This window comes from Peromyscus californicus, unplaced genomic scaffold (assembly GCF_007827085.1).
Source record: "Peromyscus californicus insignis strain IS unplaced genomic scaffold, ASM782708v3 Scaffold_9__1_contigs__length_137607984, whole genome shotgun sequence".
Lineage (NCBI taxonomy): Eukaryota > Metazoa > Chordata > Mammalia > Rodentia > Cricetidae > Peromyscus > Peromyscus californicus.
The window spans coordinates 93,149,236-93,170,575 of NW_026294617.1; the positions used below are offsets into that span (position 1 = coordinate 93,149,236).

General features: G+C 42.3%; 1 protein-coding gene across 2 annotated transcripts in view; it reads right to left on the bottom strand.

The window, feature by feature from the left end:
- Positions 1 to 652: 652 nt before the first annotated feature.
- Slc30a7 (solute carrier family 30 member 7) overlaps positions 653 to 21,340 on the bottom strand; it is a 70,880-nt gene continuing 50,192 nt past the window's right edge. For both annotated transcript variants that reach the window (XM_052731121.1, XM_052731120.1), the window contains exons 9-11: positions 17,492 to 17,582; positions 14,666 to 14,815; positions 653 to 6,189 (exon numbers count right to left, since the gene is read on the bottom strand). In XM_052731121.1, the coding sequence (XP_052587081.1) occupies positions 6,142 to 6,189; positions 14,666 to 14,815; positions 17,492 to 17,582 (289 nt within the window). In that variant the 3' untranslated portion in view covers positions 653 to 6,141. The remainder of the gene's footprint in view (positions 6,190 to 14,665; positions 14,816 to 17,491; positions 17,583 to 21,340) is intronic.

A 21,340-nucleotide genomic window follows, 5' to 3' on the forward strand; every position in this document is an offset into this window, starting at 1 on the left:
CCAGCCTCGATGTGATGGTTTGTGCCTGGTCTTATTGTAGCTTGTTTGGGTTGATGTCCCTGGGAGGTCTGCTCTTTTCTGAGGGCAGGTGGGGGGGCTGGATTTGGGGGGCAGGAGAGGTAGGAGAGGAGAGCCTCAGGGGAGGGGAAACTGCAGTCATGTAATATATGAGAGAAGAAAACAAAAGAATCCTTTTGACAAGATGGCATGGATTTTTCTGGAATTTTTTTTTTCATTTACAAATTTTATTTATTTAGAGACAGGGTCTTAATTTGCAGCCTTAACTACCCTGGAACTCACTCTATAGATTGGACTGGCCTCAAATTCAGAGATCCACCTGCTTTTGCATCCTCCTGGATACTGAAATTAAAGGTGTACACTACCATGCTTGGCAAAAATTATTTTAAAAGGGAATTACTGCTGACAAGAAAGCTTTGGAAGGGTCATGGAGACTAGGTCAGCTTCATGTCAGATGAGGTCATCCATAGAGAGGAGGTAAGAATAACTCAATGCTGGTGGAAATCTCCAAAGAGCACTATAACACAGCTATAGTGCTAAAGGAAGAGTATGCAGGAAGAGGCTCTGGGTCAACACCTCAGCATCCGGTCTCTGTAGATTCTGGCCCATTCAACTCAGAGACATGACCCAAGAAGACTTTTAAACAGAAATTTAATTGAAAACAAATTTTCAATACAGCTGTTTATGATCATTTTAAAATACATTGCGGTTAAACAAAAATATATATGTGAATGTACGCACGTAGAAAATGTGAAAGATACATACATTGTGGACCTGTTGTAGTGCACTTGGGCAAGTCCTAACAGTTCACTGCAGCATTGTCAAACCATATAGGTTGCTTACCTCTGACATTTCTACCTAGCCTTGCCTCGTATGTAAACATTTCAGAAATGTTTAGAAGCTATCATTTTCACCAAAGGAATCAACCCCAAATTAGCCATGTTTACAAACCATCAAAAGCAGGGGAGGGAAGTGTGGGCCTGTTCAGAATACGTAAAGAAGGGAGTTGGCAAATTGTCAGTCACATTATTTCCAAATTAGGGGAGAGAATATACAAAAAATATTTGAAGATAAACAAGAAAAATGGTAAGTGGGACATGAAATGGTGTTTTCATTAGAAACCCCTTCAAGGGGTATCTCTGAAAGAGTTTTGGATGATATTCAGGGGGAGTAGACAGTCCTTAAAAGATATGGCACTGTGGCAATTCTCCACCAAACCGTGGGAGGTGACACAATCCTCATCGTGGCTGTGCAGTCCAGAAGGCCCCAGCGCGGTCTCAGTTCTTCCAAACCCCCAACAACATGGAAAGTAGACAACAAGATTGAGCCTCTCACAGGCAGCTGGGGAGAAATGGACAGAGTGAACAGAAATCCAATCTGGACAAAGATCACAGAGCTGCTGAGACGTTCTCTGCAGTGAGTGTCAGTGGCCTCCTGACCCTACCCTTCAGGCTGCATGCCCCGTCTACCACGAGGGACTGGGAACTACATGTGTCATGAGCCTGTACGCACAAACCCACCGAGTCAAAGCAGAAAAGGACATACAAGACTTCTTTTTGTTTTTTATGCTTTCCAACATCACGGTCGAAATTACAAATTTGTATTCAAAGTTGTGGTGGAAGCCCAGGCTTCTATTTATGAAACAGACTTTTCATATTGAAAAGGTTTGTGTAAAATGCAGTCTGTCAATCAGATACTACTTAACCCTTCTGAAGACTGATCGGTGCTTTTCGGCAGACGATTCCCCAATGATGTTCTTGAGGGCGGGCACTGTCTTCTTCATGCTGGCACAGAGGATGCTGCCAGTGAGCAGCCGCACCACGACTTCAATGAAACTTTCTTCTGATTGCTTGTTAAACGGACTTAAGGAGTTCTAGTGCCATTTCCCCCGCACCGTTTTGGTTCCATGGCCAAGTTATGAGGCAAACATATAGAGCATAGGAAGAAACAGGCTGGAGGCAGTTTGTAAATGTTCCCATAGCAACGGCACCTCGAATGTTCACTGATTTTCCAGGAGTCTACACAGATGTGCTACCACTTCGTGGGTCTTTTAAAAACAGTCATCAGAAAAGACTGAGTTGCTGCCATACCACAGACTCTCCCCAGATAAGGACTCCTTCCTCATGCTGTGAGAATCATGGACTGGATTTTAAGATGCTGTCAATCATAAAATCATGCAAAATTCTCTTTATAAAAATATAAACCCAAGATGACCTCATCAAAAAAAGCCCCACCCATTTGGCCTTTAAATAGTTACACCTCTCTGCTATATTTCTGCAAACACTTCCCTTGATATACAATTTTTCACTGTCTGTCTTGATTCTGTGGTAGAGATCTGAATCATTAAGGAGGCCTCTGTAAATCATATCTTGAGAGTCTCTCACAGAACAGAGAATTGGAAAACCATGTGTTTCAACAATGGTGACTCTTTGTAGAAAGACAAGCAAACAAAGGACCTTAACTTCGCCAAGGTAATATATTTATGGAGTGGCCTAATATTTGCAGTTCTGATGAAGATTTCAGAACTTTACCCGAGTGAAGTAAAAGTTGTGTTCCATACATTTACTGTCCCCCATTTGCACAGCTCTGAGAACTTTTAAAGTAAAAATGCTCTCCAATGGCTGAAACAGAACATGGCAGGCCGGGCTGAAATGGCATGACCTGTGACTCAGCATGCTATCTAAAAGGAACCAGTTTACAGCACATTAGCAAAATTAGGAAAGTAAGCCAGCATTCAACTGGACTGAGCCTTGGGCAATTAATAAAAATTCACTCACAAGTTAAAAGTATCTAAAGTACAATTTTGTTTCCTTTTTCCAAGTCAAGAGCTGGTTTTCGAAGAATAAAAAATAATTATTATAATTTATTCTGCAACAAATACTATGGAAATAATCTAAACTTCACAATTATGTATGAAAACTGAGACAACATTCCATTTATAAAGTGCCTTCATGGACCCAAACTAGAGGTCAGAGTTCTTTATTGACAAGCCATATTTAGTCACATTCACAGAAAGGCAAGGTCACACAGGGAAGCAGCACAGTACAGTGGAAAGAACTCTCGACTTGGCATCGGATAATCGCATTCGAACATTGGCTTTGCCCCCACTTCGCCCTGCAGTCTTAAGGAAATGAGAGCTTTTCTGGACCTCAGGTTTCTCATGAAAATGAGAGGTAGTACCAGACTGCTGCCAGCACAGTCTTTGCTTAGGTATGCAATTCTACGTAAGTAACGCATTACTCTTAAATCCCAGCATCTACACCTTGTTGGTTCCCATGTTACTGTCCGTAAAAACACGGAAGTTCCGATCAGCTACACTGGGGGTTATTGATTTGGCTGCTTTATAGAGGTACATAGAAGTCACAGTAGTTTGGTTGCCAGTACGTATGTGTAGGCTCTGAAGAATCTAGATAAAGGGAAATCACAATGACATCTGTCGCTATGATCTTATGCCTCCACCGCAAAGAGGACTGGATGGCAGTCAAGGAACACTAACCTACACATAACTAGATACTGTCCTTCACGAAGACGCACACTTCAGTCAAGTTCTTCATCAAGTAATACAACAAATTTTGAAAATACACCTAGTTGGGGATGTTTGTCTGGTAAGGTAACTTTCCCTGAACAAAGCAGGTTTATTATTCAGGGAAAAGACTTTGGTTATTCATAGATTGGCAAATTTATACTCAGATTGGCTTTTTAAAAATGAATATTGGCCTAATGTCAGGAGTATTTTGATTTAATTTTACTACCATAACCAGGTGGTATTTCTTAGTGGGACCACTGGTTAGTATTATGTCTGCATCAAGAACACTAGAAGACAAGCTTTCTTTCTGTGAAAGGTTGTTTCTGCTCACATTTTTTTCTTTTTGTACATACAGGTATGCCAACATTTAAGCAAAAGTGTAAATGCCAACCTGCAGAATGTTAGGAGCTGGCAAGCTCTTGGAACAAGGTGCAAACTTAGTTCACATCAAACATAGTCCATGCCTCACCAAAGGAAAAGCAACGCTCATGAACTGGGCACTGAGGGTCTAGTTAACCAGAAGCACACACTTCGACAACAACTTCACTTCCGTAAATCTTATAACCAGTCAACCATAAAGTGGACTCCATGTGTGCAGTGTCGATACAGTGAGTCACCAAGATTAGCTTGGGAAGGTTCACATCTGAGTCTGTGCCTTCATCTAGACCTCTCATCTCCAGCAGTATGCCCTAACCCATAGAATATCCTGGGATTCATCCGACTCAACTACTCAGAACGGAAATGAAAAAGCAGTACAGGACCAGGACATTTCCATTTGTACGTTCCCTCCTGAAAGACTGCCAAATTTGTTTCAGTCAAACACAATCTACTGCAGGGAGTCTTGGCTTTAGGACTACCTGGCAGAAAGCAAACAGGGTTTGAAATCACCACTTGATTTACAAAAAGGGCACCACAGACATTGTGTGGTGTTCTGCTGCAGTCGAGACTGCTATAGCTCTCCTAATACAGAATAGTTCATAAATTGTAGGTCAGAAGTAGGACAAAAGGAACTCAAAAACTCAGGCAAAAATCAACAGTAAATTCGGCCACCTTACTGATAAAAGTGTCTGTCACTGATCTACACTCTTCATTTTTGCCTTTCAAGGTTTTTAAAATTTTGCTAACAATATTAACTTATTTAAACTAAGGGGAATATTTGTAGGGATAAATGGAGTACAATGGGGAAATGTTCACCCAAACAGCATCTCTCCAGAAGAACTTGAGTGGTTAAGCACCTGTCATCTCTAATTATAGTTGATTTATAATTTAAGACAGGGTCTCTCTGTATCCCTGGCTGTCCTGCAAGACCAAACTGGCCTTGAACTCCAGAGATCTGCTTGTCCCTGCCTTCTGAGTGCTGGGATTAAAGTGTCCATCATCATGCCCATCGAAATTTTATTTTTCAAGTACTCGAGACCCTAGAAAACCAACTATTTGTAAGATACCCATTTTAGAAAGAATTCTATATCACCATATTTGCTCCACAGTGATAACAGTTCACACTCAATCAAATGCTGTCCTAGAATTCCTGGAAGTAATTTGTATTTGTGCAAACAAAATCAGAAAACAAAACAAAACAAAAACCCTGTACTACTTGGCACCTGAAAGAGGATGAAGATGTAAAATGTCACTGTCACAGTTATTTCTGCCAACTCTGCGGTGCTTTTTCTCATCACTATCAGAATCTATAAAAATGATGGGGACAGCTACTGGAGGATTCCCCACAGCCAGGTGAAGGGTTTATAGAACCTGTAACGGAGGAGAGTTTTTGGTTTAAATGAGTTTTTCCAATGTATTTGCACTTTTGAAACTAGTCTACAAAATATCTTAATGTGATCACTGAATTTTTTATAAAGCAAAATAATGTTCTTTTTCACAAGACAAGAAATTTAATATACTTAAACCTATGCTGGAAATACACAAAAGACAATTACACATGTTACTAGCAAGTCTTATTTTGTACAAATTACAGAATATCCATTAAAAAACCATACATATGACCTTGGATGGTACATTTCTATGCTGGCAAATATATTTTCGGATACAAAGGCACTTTGAAAACCCAATATGGTTTGGTTCATAAGTTTGCAAGGTACAAACAATTTTACAAACGTATGATTACACTGAAGAGAGTCAACAACTGTGACATCACATAGAAAACAGACTTCTGTTTGCAAAAACAACACTGGTTTTGTGGGGATAAAAGCAGTGGTTTCCAGCAGCTTTAGTGAAGATATTCAAAAGACTGGCGGCCCACGGTCTGAATTTCTCACTGGCTGGGTGTGATGATAGGATGGGCTGAAGGTGATCAGCAAGAACCCCCAGAAAAAGAAAAAAAAAGAGAGAGAGAGATAACCCAAGACCCCAGAACAAACCCAGAAACCTTAGCAATCGGAATGGCTTGGAGGGAGAGCACACAAGGCCACAGTCTGGGCAGGATCCGGCTGGGATCCCCAGCACACGCCGACTCTACCTGCACTACTGGGTGCTTCCGAGTTGTAGTGATGACGTCTCCGTTTTCGAGCACTGGGTAGTACAATGCTTTGGATTGCACAGTACTGGAAAATTTTGGTCCTCAAACAATTTCTTTTCATTGACTACATCGCTGCAAAGTCAATCTGTACATAAAGCTGCCTCACTCCAGCCTGAAAAGTTAGAGAGAACAATTAGAACCAAACCTGTAAAACCTGTAACAGATGACCATTCTAAAAAAGTGGCAGGAAAGCAAACACCACCTCATTTTTCTTTGAAAATGGAATCATTTTTGTCTTCTGCTTCCAAGAAATAATCTATTTTCATTTTAAGTTGTCAAACTACTACAGAAAAAAAAATTCTATGCTATTAGTCACACGCCCTACTCATGTGCTATTAGATGGGGTTATCCATTTGCCATCACTGTTTAGAGGACACGACAGTGCTTGATTAGCCACTATTAAAACCAGCTTACCACAGGCTAGCTCTTCCCATGACAACATAGGCACTTATTTAATAATCACAACCAGCAACTGATTACTTATTTTACATGCCAGTTCCTTCAGTTTGGGATATGAACTTGCTATTCAAGAACACTGCTCTCTAAATTACCCCCTATTTCATCTATATTATCAATTTTATTCTTTCAATTGGGTCATTTCTATTAGTGTCAAATACACTATAGTTTCCTCTACCTTAAAAATCTTTTACCTCACCCAGCATCCCTTCCTGCCTGGATAGTTTCAATCTCTGCTCTTGTGGGTAACCAAAATACCCAAACATGTCCACAGTCACTGTCTCTAATTCTGTTGCTCTTGCAGGCATTTCAACCCTGATTTTACATCTCACCACTTTCTACAACTATCTGTCAAGCAACTTCCAAACTGCTCATACCATTCCACACCCAGTTCTCAGTCCTGATTATCAGGAATAATACATATTACCAGTCTCCTCAAGCCAAACACTTTCCCTATGACACTTTCTGAGAATATTCACTGGTCAGTCTCCTTCACTGTTTCTTCTATAATTGAGCAATAAACACTGACAAAAGGCTTAGTCCTTGTAATCTATACTTGTTCTCTAATGGTCTCTCTTTACAGCCAGATTGTAAGTCAACCTTTGCATGTGTTCATACCTCCAGGTTTGTATGTCCAGACTGGAGCTTGCACCTACCACTTGCATTGGAACTTGACATTGTATTGGGGGTATCTAAGAAGCAGCACAGGGCCACGGTACTCTTTCTTCCCATCAAACCAGCTGACCTACCCTCAGTACTGTCCTTCTAAACCTCTTTCTGTTTCTCACATCCAATATCCAATCTACTTGCAAAACTTGGTGGCTTCCCGTCCAAAATATTATCCAAACCAGAACTTGACCACTTTACATCATCTCCATCACTTTGAACCCACCCTAGCCACCATCAACTCTTGTCTAGATGTTATCAATGCCCCTTGCCTGGCTTTCACATTTCTGTTTATTCTCAGAATACTAACTACAAGGACAAGTGTCCCTCTATGCCTCCAACTACCCAACAGCGGATCTCCCTTAGTCCTTACAATGGCCACCAGGCTGCTGTGGAATGCGGCTCCTGACTTGCCATTTGATCTCACTGATCACTCCTCCTCCTCCTCTGTTTACTCCCCTTAGCTATACAGCCTTCCTGGGAACTTTGCTCCTTACGACAGCCACACGACTGTTGCGGAGTATTCCTTTACACTGTGTGAAGATGTGTCACTGTGATTGGTTTAATAAAGAGCTGAATGGCCAATAGCTGGGCAGGAAGAGGTTAAGCAGGACTTCTGGGGATAAAGAGGATTCAGAGAGGAAAACAGGTGGGGTTGTGAGGCAGACATGGAGAAAGCAGCATGAATAGTATGGAGAGATGCCATGCAACAGAACGTAAATTAAAATAAATGAGATAATTTAAGTTATAAAAGCTAGTGGGACAAGCCTAAGCTAAGGCCAAGCTTTCATAATTAATAAAAAGTCTATGTGTTATTATTTGGGAGCTGGTGGTACAGAGAAAGACTTGCTACAGAAGATGTTCTCATCACACCCCTATGAAGACATCAGTGAGGGCTGTCTTCACAACTCTGTGATGATATATTGTGTCCCCCAATATATTGTGTACCCTAATAAAACTTATCTGGGGTCAGAGAACAGAATAGCCACTAGATTACACATAGAGGCCAGACAGTGGTGGCATACACCCTTAATCCTAGCATTCCAGAGGATCTCTGTGAGTTCAAGACCACATTAGAAACAGAGCCAGGCATGGTTCCTTTAATCCCAGGACTTGAGATCTCATGTCTTTGCTTGGGAAAGACACATGCCTTTAATCCCAGGAAGTGATGGCAGGAAGCAGAAAGGTATATAAGGTGTGAGGACCAGGAACTAGAGACTTTTAAGCTTTTAGGCTTTTAACAGTAGTTCAGCTGAGATCAATTCAGATGAAGACTCAGAAGCTTCCAGTTTGAGGAAACAGGATTGGCTGAGAAGTTGGAGATATAAGGTTAGCTGTGGCTTGTTCTGCTTCTCTGATCTTTCATTTTCACCCCATTATCTAGCTCTGGATTTTTTTTATTTAATAAGACCTTTTAAGATTCGTCTTACACAAACCTTACAAAATGCATTTACTTTTTTTGTTCGTTTGTTTGTTTTTCGAGACAGGGTTTCTCTGTGTAGCTTTGGAGCCTGTCCTAGAACTCACTCTGTAGCGCAGGCTGGCCTCAAACTCACAGAGATCCGCCTGCCTCTGCCTCCCGAGTGCTGGGATTAAAGGCGTGTGCTACCACTGCCCGGCTGCATTTACTTTTTTAATCTAATAAGTATTTACTCTTGCATTTATTGCTTTCCAAGCAATAGCCTCTCACCTAGGAATACAAAAGGGGGAAAATAGCCTGACAAAATAGCCTTGTCTTCACAGTCTATCAGGATCTGGAGAGGAAGAAGAGGGAAGGACAAGAGAAGAAAACACCAGTTGTCAGATGTAATGCCAGAGGGAAAAACAAAGACCGCTTAGGAGAAGACGGATACTTCAGACAGCCCAGCCTCCTTCCACCCTCACCCACATCCCTGCCACTTTGTTAGGTCAGCCCAGGACCAGACACACCTACATTGCCATTTAAGATCGTAAGATTACTTATTCAGTCTGTTTATCATTTCTGTTCTTCCACTATAATGTAATCTCTCCAAGAGAAACATATTTGTCTTCTTTTGTATTCTAGACTCCCAGAACCTTCGTAATATCTGACACACAGCAAGAGGTCAATAAATATTACTGAATGAATTAAAATCCTATTAATTTCTTTCTTTCAAGCAAAAACTACTTTTACATAGAAGCAGGAAAAAAAGGAAAGAAACGAGAATGCTCTTGCCAATACTTTATAAGGAGAGGTTCTCAGCAGGGGATAAAGAGGTATTAATGTGACCTTAGAACAGTAACACTGGGCTCCTCAAAACACTACTCATTTCTATTACGGCTCATTTTTTCTGGAACTCAGGTGGAAAGGTTCTGTGCAATAGTGATGAATGCATGAGCTAGCTTTAGGACCTATTCCAGTAGAATGCAAAAGTAGACAGACCCTAAGTTGTCAGCACAGAAAATATGCTTTTTGCCTTCCTGCAAAAGCTAAAACTCTTGTTATTTAGCTTACAGAAAAGTGAACTTGTTTCCACTTCTCTTTGACTAACAGGCTTGTAGGGAAGAACTTGGCATTGGTATGATCTTTAGCCACAAATTAAAACCTAAGCCCAGTTCTCCTCACCGAAATAGTGTTGATGAAATCAGGGCTACTGACTTGCAGGAGGGTTATATGCTCATCTAATATTTAACAAGTAGTTAATAACCCCGCTTCCCTAGAGTGGGCACTGTTGTCAGGGGCATGTGTGAATATATGAGAAAACAATTTCACTCGCTACAAAGGCTGTTATTATAAATTATTCTGATTTACTGCAAGGATATGAGTTGATTTACTCAACCCAGATGGCTCTGGGATCTTCTATGAGTAATCTTAATAGAAAGTAAAAATGTTGCCCAAACATATTGTTTAATATCTTTTCTTTTTAAACAAAATTGCTAATGAAAGTAAAATGGGCAAAACAGTTGGGCTCCTTTTTATTGCCTGCCATTTTCATTACCCCAGTCTTAGCACGGGAAGACAGTAATAAGAAATGAGTAGCCCAAGGCGATGAAGAGGGGACAGAAAAACAAAGGGGCTAGATAAATTATCTTTGCATAATCATGAGTTAATTACTCAATCTGATATCAGTCCCTGAGGGGACAGCAGCTTTCCACAAAAGCTCAGTCCAACAGCAAAGATAAAGAAGTCATTTGCTGCATCCACCTGTCCCAGTGGGGCCAGGCAGCTTGGTTCTCCAGTTCCCATGTTCATTCCAATCTCCTTCAAAGTAAAGAGAAAGCCAAATTTCCAAAGAATCCTCTGGCCAGTGACCAATGCCTGATACAAAGAGATCTAGGGTTAACCGACAGGAAGACGTGACAGCTATCCCACTGGTCTGCACCTTCTTTAATGGGAAGGATGGCTAGTCATTTTAACCCTCTCAGTTCACTGCCCTGTCTCCACCCCAAAAGTTAGCCTGGTGCTACCAGCTTGGGAGAGCTCCAAGAAAGAAGTTAAAGTCAGAAAAACAAACAGGAATATGACTGCAGAAATGGTTGTTTTACTTGTATTCTCTTGGACCAAAGCAATAGATACATTTTTACTTGAGTTTTTGACTGAACATGTTAATCTTTATTCCTTTGAAATGCAAAAGGGGGGCTAGGAAGATGGCCCAGAGATTAAGAGCACTGCTCGCTCTTCCAGAGGACCCAGGTTCGATTCCCAGCACCCATATGGTGGCTCACAACCATCTGTAATTCCAGTCCCAGGGATCTGATGCCCTCTTCTGGCCTCTGCTGACACTAGGCACACACATGATGCACAGACATATATGCAGGCAAAACACCTACACATATAAATTTTTTTTAAAAAAATGTAAAATGAAGTCATGTAGAACTATCTTCCTTTTCCATGAGAGATACTACAGAATTAATGAAATGTAAGTAAATATAACTAAATTGTAAGTCAAGAATAACAATATAACTGGTTATCATGATACACCTGTTATCCCAGTGCTCTTGAAACAGAGGCAGAGGCAGGAAGCCTATAACTTTGAAGGTACCCTAGCTACAGAGCAAGTTCAAGGCCAGCCTGGGCTACTTAATGACACAGTCAGTGAGAAGAACCAAGAACTGGGGATACAGCTCAGTGCTGACTTAACATCACAAAACAAACAGAAGTAAAAAGAAAGAAACCAGATCTGGTGTTTTTTTCTGTAAACCGCCTGTGGTAACGAACACATTAATCCCTATCACTGTAACTGACACCTCGCGGGCTCTCAGTGCCGGTGTTGCCGCCACTGCCGCCGTTATTATGTCCACTACTACCGGCGAGCCAATGAACACACAGACCATATGGTTTAATGGAAACAGCAGACCTAGGGATACATAAGATCCCATAGCTGTCTACTTAGCCTCCTGGACTTTAGGTACATGTGATAAAGGAAGGTGAGAAAAATGGCTAAGGGAAAGTCTGAAGAGCAGGCAAACAAAATAAATCAATACCCAATAAACATTAAAGCCCATTACAAAAAGAAAAAAAGAGAGTTGGAAGGGGAGGAAAACCGGAAACCTACTTAGAGGGGGGAATACGACCCTTTCTTCTGTGCATACCACTCAAGCAGAGAGCACAAGCCTGACCGATGCTGCCGGTCAGAGAAAGGGGGACTATGAACACAGGAGGCTGGAGGAGGCGGAGGGTTTCTGTAATTTAGGGACTCGGACTTGTGTTTGGGAGGATGGTCAGAGAAAGGGGGGACTATGAACACAGGAGGCTGGAGGAGGCGGAGGGTTTCTGTAATTTAGGGACTCGGACTTGTGTTTGGGAGGATGGTCAGAGAAAGGGGGGACTATGAACACAGGAGGCTGGAGGAGGCGGAGGGTTTCTGTAATTTAGGGACTCGGACTTGTGTTTGGGAGGAGGCTTTTTGATTCCTTCCTGGATATACTGTTCACTTCTATTTTGAGGTCAGAGGACAGAGCACAAAAGGCAGGAAGCCGGGGGCTCAGGAAGCCGGGGGATCAGGACTTAACTGGCCTAGTGGGGAGAGCAAACTGGGAAACTGAGTAGGATTCTGCCAGGAGAGAATGTGTAGTAGTTTGGCTGGCTTTTGTGCTTTAAGGAATGGAGGGGGATAATGAACCTCAAGTACATTCTAGATCTTTCTTTGAACATATTTAAGACTTTTTTCTTCAAATACTATTTTAATAAAACAGAGTATATTAAGGTTACAACCATCATTGTGAAGTATACCATTAACAAGTGATCTTGGCCAGTTTAAACAAAAGCTGTAAACCACTGCATTGCTTCTAACCCAGAGTCCCACTTTCCATCTGTTTCTAAGTAAACACAGAAACAAATTCCCCATTTCTCCAGTTATCAACTGATCATTCATTTCAAACCATTAGTTTACATGGACACCGAGGAAGACTTGGCTGCACAAGACAACTTGGACTGTCCACACTGGGTTACACCTCACTACTATTCCTAAAGGAGTACGAGCCCCCAAGTGACTTCCAGCAGCTCCCTCCCCTCTCCCACACTCACTCACAAGCCTGTCTTTAGCAGCTGAAGAGAAATCGGTGCCTCTGGAAAATGATAAAAAGACAAGGCCACACAGTTCTAAAATCACACAGACGTAGACCACGTAACTAAATAGAAACTTCAAACTGTCTGATTTCTGTTTCTTTCCATTTAAAGTGACCTAACGCAAGCTTTCATGAAAATGTCTGTAACGAAAGCCCACCCCTTACATTCTCACTCAGGGTCAGCGGGAAGAAAGACACCAAACACACAGAGTCAACTCAGCAGCAGGAAGTCCTCCTCCTTTAGAACCAAGAATAGACACTTTCTACAACAGAAAGCATCAGCACGAGTCTAAAAAGTGGATTCATTTACTTTACATCTACTCATTTTGTGTGGGGTGCTTGTGGAGGTCAGGGGAGTCAATTTTCTCTTCCCATCATGTGAGGTAGGTCATTAGGCTTGGCAGCGAGGTCCTTCAGCTGCTGAGACATCTCACTGTATGTATCATTTTTGCCCCCCTCGAAAAAGCAGTCAACTGGGTTTCATTTTCATAAGTGAGAGTTCTAAGTAAGATGTAACTTAAAACACAAAGTAATTTAAAAATTTACTTTCATGAAATGAAATTTGTTACAGCAAGCCCTGACATTTACTCATGCTTCAAGGACACATATTACCACTGCATAAACAGAAAAGGAAATAAATTATTTAAATATTCTATTCTGGTATGTGAGCACAAAAAAAAAAAAAAGATCAAAAAAAAAACCACTTTAGAATCACTAAGTGTAAATAAAAGTTATTTTAGAATGTGACCCCTACTTCTCCGGAGTGGCGTGGGTGGGGAAGGGCTTTGATTACCTTTATAGCAAGCCTCAAAGAGAATCCCTGGTAGCTACAAGGAGTGAAATCAACTAGTCAGGACCTTAGCTGACAAACGGCTTTAAATATTCAAAGCTCAAATATCGTTTCTGAGACAGAAGAGGCAGCAGAAGGAACGTTCAGATTCAGCCATTTCCAAAGGCAGGGTTAAGACTTCGGAAGCCTTCCTTTGCTCCTGCGGTTACAGCTTCAGCAGCCCCGACAGGCAGCTGCTGCCAACGCGGTTCTCAAACTAGAAACTGCACTCCTTTTCACAGAGAAAACTGTGACTCGGTGACAAAGCCCTGAGTGTGTAGGTGTGCAGGGTGTCCTAGAAGCTCACAGAAGCCCCACTTTGAGGATGGACGGAGCACTAGGAGAAGACACAGGGTAAAGGAGAGGACCGTGGTCTGGAGGGGGCAGTAAGCAGAAGGTTACTGCCACGTCCCTTCTCCTTTGTCCCTGAAACATGGAGCCAGTGAGAAGTATTCAGATACACTGCATAGGCCTCCAAGGCTTCATTAAGAAAGCCACAATGATACACGTTTATAGAGATGAGACACATTTATGTACTGTGTCTCTCAGAAAGATGTTAAAATTCTGAGCAAGTGGTACCAGCACACTGTATAGCAGAATCTTAACTGCATCTAAGATTGGGATTATGTAAATCCTAATTAACATTAGCTCTGTCAGTAATTCATTCATAAGGAACCTAAGCATGTGTGTCTCTCATCAGGAGGCAGAATCTCTAATTTCTGTAATGCCTTGAATTTAACTAGACTGCATATTATATTCATGTCTAAAGATATGGGGGAGAGAAAGAGAAATATGTACCCAGTGACACATATATCATAGAAAAGTAAGTCTGCTTAGAGGGATGCTTAGACTCCATTCAACAATACTAACTGAAGTGGAAGGCCCTGGGTTAATACCCAGCACTGGAAAAAATAAAATAAAAGGAAAGAAAGAAAGAAGATCGTTAAGGACTTTTAAAGGCCTTCCAGATGTTGGCTCAGGTTGGAGAGCAATGTCTCCTGCCCTTTTCCTTTAGTAGCTTCAATATTTGATACGTTAAACATAGGATTTTTAAAGCTAGCAGATACAGAGAAACGTAAGACTCTTAAAAGAGGTTTGTGACAAGTCATACCTGAGTAAAAATATTATGTGTTTGGCTTAAGATCCACCTGGCGTCAGCATCAGGGGCGACTATGAGCTTCAAGGTCCCCACGTAAACATCAGAACAGAGCGTCCAGAAGTGCTGCTCCTGTAAGCTGTAAACTCCTTGTAACTGCTGCACCTGAAACACAGGCCAGATGTCAGCGTCAAGATCAAGACAGCCCCCTCTTACCTACATATAACTATCGGGCAAATCAGAAAAAGGGATGCTGGGACAAATGCCTACAGAGTACTCGTGTTCCGGTGACACTGAGACAGACTGGAGAAAGAGAATGAACGAACACTTATCAAACTCTGTAGAGACATCTGAGGGGAACTAGAGGGAAGTTCTCATTTCACACATGGATCAGAGAAGTGTTTAAGTACAGCCAGGTCACAAAGCAGGACAAAGTATGACAAAGTAGACCACAGAAAAAGGGGGAGGAAACAAAGGCCAGAAATCAACACAGACTTAGAAGTGACTGAATTCATTCCACTGAAAAGGTTAATGGGCCAGAGGGACATTTCTTTTATTAAAGATACAATCTGAATACCTACACAAATGGACAAAACACAGGACACGCAGTTAAGAAGAAGTATGGCAGTGAGATGACCACGCCCCGTTTTCTGATTTTGCAGCTCCCCTAACTCCTTCTCCACCTCCTCCACCCATGCTCTGCATTTGGAGGTGAAAACAGAGCCAGGAGAGCAGAACTCTGTCCTCTCCCAGGGTCACCACATGCCTTCTCCATGCTTCAGACATTCCTCTGTCCTCATGTCCCCACCCCCGAGAACCTGATCCATGGCCCGCACATGCTGGCTAGCACTCTACTCCTGAGCTACTTCCTGGCCTGACTTTAAATCTTTTCAGTCCTAATCAGTGCCCACGATGCCAGATGTGCTACTTAGCTGTCATTCTCCCTAAATGTCTGTTGAGCATTTCAATCTTAATGTATTATAAGCAAAGTCTTATTTGGAATTAACTTCCTGCTCTCCAACACTTCCCACCCTCCTCTCAGCCTCAACAGCACCATTACCGTACACCAAGCTGTGAGACAGCACCCTTTCCCCTTCACTAATGCGAACCTCTAAAAACACGTCCCAAATGTGTATTTGCCTCCATCTTGCTGCCAATGACAGAAGTCTGAGCCAGCTTTTAAAACATGCTCTCTACATAGGACAATCTTGTTAAAGCACAAAACTCATTACATTCCCACTGCGCCAAAGCATTCCAGATCTTCCCACTGAGAGTGAAGTCTAAGCCTCTTAACATGACCAAGACCTCCTAACATCTGGTCCTTGCCTTCTTTCCAACCTGCCAATCACTTTTCCCCTTATTTATCATGCTGCAGCCACAAAACCTGTTTTGCTAGTCTCCAAATACACTAAATTAGTTCCAGCCATAGCTGCCTCCCATTAGTGGTTTTGTGTGTGTGTGCATTCTGGAACATTCTTCTTAAGGATTTGTATATTCCTGGACATTTCTGGTCATCAGGGTTTCAGTTTCCTTGGATATAGCTTCCTTGCTGAATCTGATGTAGCCATCCATATCTACCACATTCTCATTTCATTTCTCACAGTGCACATCACTGACATTTTCGTATCACTAACATCACTTAACATGTTTGTGCCCACTAGACTGTGAGCTCCATGAGAGCACAGTGTCTTTCTTTGTTCACCATTTGTCTCTAGTGTTTTAGAAGAGGATCTGATACACAGTGAACACCACAAAAACAAAACAAACCAAAATCGAGAAGGTGGGGGAGATGGTTTCAGCAGTTAGAGTACTTGCTGCTCTTCAGAGAACTGGAGTTCAGTTCCCAGGACCCACGTCAGGCAGCTCACAACTGCCGGAACTCCAGCTCTAGGGGCTCTGATGTTTCTTCTGTCCTCAAAAGGTACCCACACACGTGGCATACATACACAGAAACACATGCATATGCATAGAAATAGATATTTTCAAATACACTGGTGTGGTGGTGTGAATGAGAATGGTCCCCATAGGCTCATATATTTGAATGCTTAGTCCCCAGGGTGTGGGAAGGATTAGGAGGTGTGGCCTTATTGGAGGTGGTGTATCACTAGGTGAGGCCTTTGAGGTTTCTTTCTTTCTTTCTTTTTTTTTTTTTTTGGTTTTTTGAGACAGGGTTTCTCTGTGTAACTTTGCGCCTTTCCTGGATCTTGCTCTGTTGACCAGGCTGGCCTCGAACTCACAAAGACCCGCCTGCTTCTGCCTCCTTCCTGAGTGCTGGGATTAAACCGTCTGGCTGCTTTGAGGTTTCAAAATACCACAGCAGGCCCAGTTGTGTGTATGTGTGTCTTTGTCTGTCTCTCTGCCTGCAGATCAAGATGTAGCTCTTAGTTACTGCTCTAGCGCCATGCCTGCCTGCCTGCCTGCCTGCTGCCATGCTCCCTGCCATAATGAAACAGACTAAACCTCTGAAACTACAAGCAAGCCCCCAGTTAAATGCTTTCTTTTATAAGAGTCGCTTTGGTCATGGTGTCTCTCACAGCAATAGAACAGTGAATAAGACAGTTATATACTTATAATATATGCTTATTTAATCAGTTAACATATTCTATTTCTTTAAATAGCTCAATTTCTAGACGTGGACAGTACATACATTTTCTTTAGTAAAGTTTAGTAAACTCATTACTTCATAATGAGCTTACTTGGGTTTATATGAATGACATTCATGGTCACCATGCAGTCTTGGAAGAAAGATTAAATTATATGCACATACCACTCATATTTATACAAGATGAAAATCCTAACAGTTTGGAAACAACATACACTCCAAGAGTTTGCCAATCTTACCCTCTGATAGCACTGGGGAAGTGTATTTTCCAACGAGGGAGGAGTTCTCTGCATTAATATTCCAACAGACTCTCTTAAAAGAGGAATAACACTAAAGGAAAAAAAAACTTATTAAGCCATGTTTTAATAATCTCTGTTTGCAAAAAAAAAAAAAAAAAAATCCCTGTTTGCAAGATGGTAATACTATACTTCCTTAAAGTACAGAGTATGATTTAATAGAATTTCAGAAAAAAATAACCTACTGGTCTTTGTTCCAAATTTCTCATAGATTCAGAAAGTTATTGAGTAAAGGATCTAGAGAGACTATATCCACTAATGTATCCATTGATTTATCTACTATTCCCCCCCCCCTCCCCCCCCCCCCCCCCCCGAGACGGGGTTTCTCTGTATAGCTTTGCGCCTGTCCTGGAACTCACTCTGTAGCCCAGGTTGGTGTCCAACTCACAAAGATCCACCTACCTCTGCCTCCCGAGTGCTGGGATTAAAGGTGTGCGCCACCACCGCTCGGCTTGTCTACTATTTCTAAATCTGGTTATTTATTTACCAGTCATAGCTCAAAAAGAAGCATGTGTGCATGCACAGTACTCATGCACCTGTGCCTGTGGATGTCTGAGAAGACTAGAAGAAGGCGTCAGATCCCCTGGGGCTGTCAGCTGTGAGTCACCCAATGTAGGATCTGGGAGCTAAACTCTGGGCCTCTGCAAGAGCAGCAAGTGCTCACAACTGCTAAGCCGCCCCCCCCCCCCCCAGCCCTCTCAGTCATATTTTCACTATTTAGAATATAGAGTAGCCTGGTTACTCCCACAGACGGATGAGGACTCCTCTAGGAATGGGGTGCAAAGGTCACTACGGACACAGGTGATCTTCACCCAACATCCGAATTATTGCTTTAGGTCATTTGGATGACTGTGCTAAAACAAAACGAACAGCACAGTGCTAAGGGTGATGCCAGTGCAATAACCCTCTAACCTTGGAGCTCACTTTGCTTTTAGTTTTGACATGATGAACCAGCCTATCTAAGGAAGGCCCACTCATCTACAGGTCTGCAAAGCTCTGCAGATGATTCCATCAGGGGGTGACACTCTGCTCCCCTGTTGGTACAGATCGGGGGAGGGATCAGAAATTACCTCACTGCCTTTAACAACTGAGGCCACTGCTCACTACCTTGGGCAATCTCTAAATGGCAAATACAGAGTTCTCTTGGAAGCATCTGCAGGAGGTGGGGACCACGGGAATTCAGGCCTGTGATCTCAAAGCATCTCACAGCAAAGCAGCAATGGAACTGTGCCTTAAGGATTCATGATATATCTAACACAAGAAGAGATACTACTGTAGACCAATGTCTGGCTCACCATCATAGACAGAACTGTGCCTAAAGGATTCCTGCTATTTCTGACAGATGAGAAGGAAGAGCAACTACTAACGCAGACCAAAGGAACAGGGGCATTGTCTGGCTCACCATCATATTCCAAAGGAGGCCTAGTAAAGTGCTGGTCACCAAGTATGCCCGTGATAAGTGTTGACTGAATAATTGACAGATACACAGATAGCAGGCATTTTAGAATCTAGATTAAAGAAAAGGACACAGAAAAAGAATTAGAAGTGTGTTCCCAACTTTTAAATATAGAATGATTTCTTGAGTAAAAAAGAACAGCAATGGGAACAAAGACAGAGGAGATTCAACAGATGGAAATAACTGGGATCTTACAATATAGGGGAGCACACAGTGACAGCCAGGTTGAGGACAAGCCAGTTTACTAAGCATGGAGGCGAGGGAGCTGAGAGGATGGCATTTTCCACCTGGACAGAGTTTCAGTCATACTCAAGTTAAACATATTTGTTTAGTGACAGCTACAAGAATGAAGAATTAAATATCATCGGTGATTCCTTCTTAACCCTAGAGCCTTCATGCTCTATCCATGCATCTATTAATGAGATGTCCTGATCCTACACCCAAGAGGGTTTGTTACTAGTTCATCCTACTCCACAGCCACAGTGATTTCCAGATCGCTCACCTGGATTATTACATTAGCCCCCAAAGTGCTCCCGGGCATCTAATCTTACTGCCCTAAATCCACCTGGCAGGCAGCTTCAAAGATGGCTCCCAAGACCCTTGGGATTCATGTTCCCAGGTCATCTACCCCCTAAAATGTGTTTAGGGTGGAGGGAGACCTAACAACTTGCTACAATGGACAGAGTATGACAAGTGATGAAATCAGCTTCCTGATTAGTGTCAACACTCTGGCCTCTGACCTAGCTTCTTTCACCCTCACTTGCTACCTCACAGCCGCCATATTGTGAGCTCTTTTCCTAAGAGGCCCACGGGTCAAGAGAAGAAGGGACACCTCTGGAGAGGAACTAGAATCCAGTCCACTAGCCCCAAACAACAGAAGACTGTCAGCAGCTTCTCCCTCAGCTGACCCTGCAAAGACTGCAGCCCAGGCTGACAATGTGATTGCTGCCTTGTGAGAACTCCCAGTTAGCCAGGCCCACAGCCTCCTGAGCTACAGAGACTAGAGGAGAAGAATGCATATTAGCTACTAGGTTTCTGTGGAATCTGTTCTACATCTATACATAACAGCTATTTCTATAGAGCTATGAGGCTAACCCACAAAAAACAAGCACCCGATCCTGTGTTCCCTACTAAATGCTGGGTCAGAAGCTCCCCATTTCCTAAGGGATGAAATGTGAGCTCTTCAACATGGTACTGTTTTGGGGGAGAGGAGGGAGGTCTCTGATCCCTCTACCTTTACCGCCTCTCAATCCCTGCTTCACATGTAAGCTCTTCAAACATGACATAGCTCATCTTGTTTCTTCCTGTCACACTTTGGCTAATGCTATAATCTCTGCCTAGAACGTTCTTAAGTGGGCCTTTTGTTCAGATTCTATGATTTCTTTAAAACTCAAGTCTGACTTCCGTTGGGGTGTGTTTGTTGATCATGACCTGTCCTCTGAACTATGCAATGTCTACTCTTAGCTCCTATAAAAACATGAATGATGTGGGACGTGGTGGCACATGCCTGTAATCCCAGCACTCATGAGCCTGGGGCCAGATTGTGACACCTAGAAAGACTGTCTCAGAAAAAGACGGAAAAAATATCAGTGGTATCTATGGAATTGTTATATTGCAAAATCATCAAGCTGTTTTCCTCTCTATATACTGAAAAGTACTTTATGGATTAGAACTTCTGTTTGTGTCCCCAGCATTTGAATGTTTGGTGTATAACTATATATGGAACAGAATTTACAGCTAAATCCACTGAATAAAATTAATTCAAGGAGTACACTTTAGGTCATGGAAAATTACTAAACCTCTCAGAATATATGAAATATTAACAGAAAACACACGAGTGCAGACTGTAAAGCTCAGTAATGAAACACGTGGCAACAGAAAAGGCATCTCCAGTAGCTTACAGTCACAATAAAGGAAGAAAATACAACCAGAAGGCCATTACTTAAAACAATACAATATGCTCCAGGCCTTCCATCACACACTTTCGGGAGTCATGGTTAGGTCGGAGAAGGCTGGAAAGAAAACCAACTGGAGAAGAATCAAGGAGTTGGACAGTTAAGACTACTGGTTGTCAATGAACTCACCTACACTGCAGAGGAACCCCTGTTTCTGTCTAGCATCCACACTAGTAAGATTCGTGAACAAAGTCAACCAGACTTTGTTCCCATCGAGTGGGAACAAAGACATGAGAAGGACGATGTATGATTACTCTGTTTGTTTCTTCCCTCCAGCTTCATTTCTCAAGGAAAAGAAAGGGTAAGTCAGAAAGGGCTTCACATACTTAAAGGGTCAGCCATCACCTTTACTGACCGCGCTCTTCGAAGAAAACTGGAACC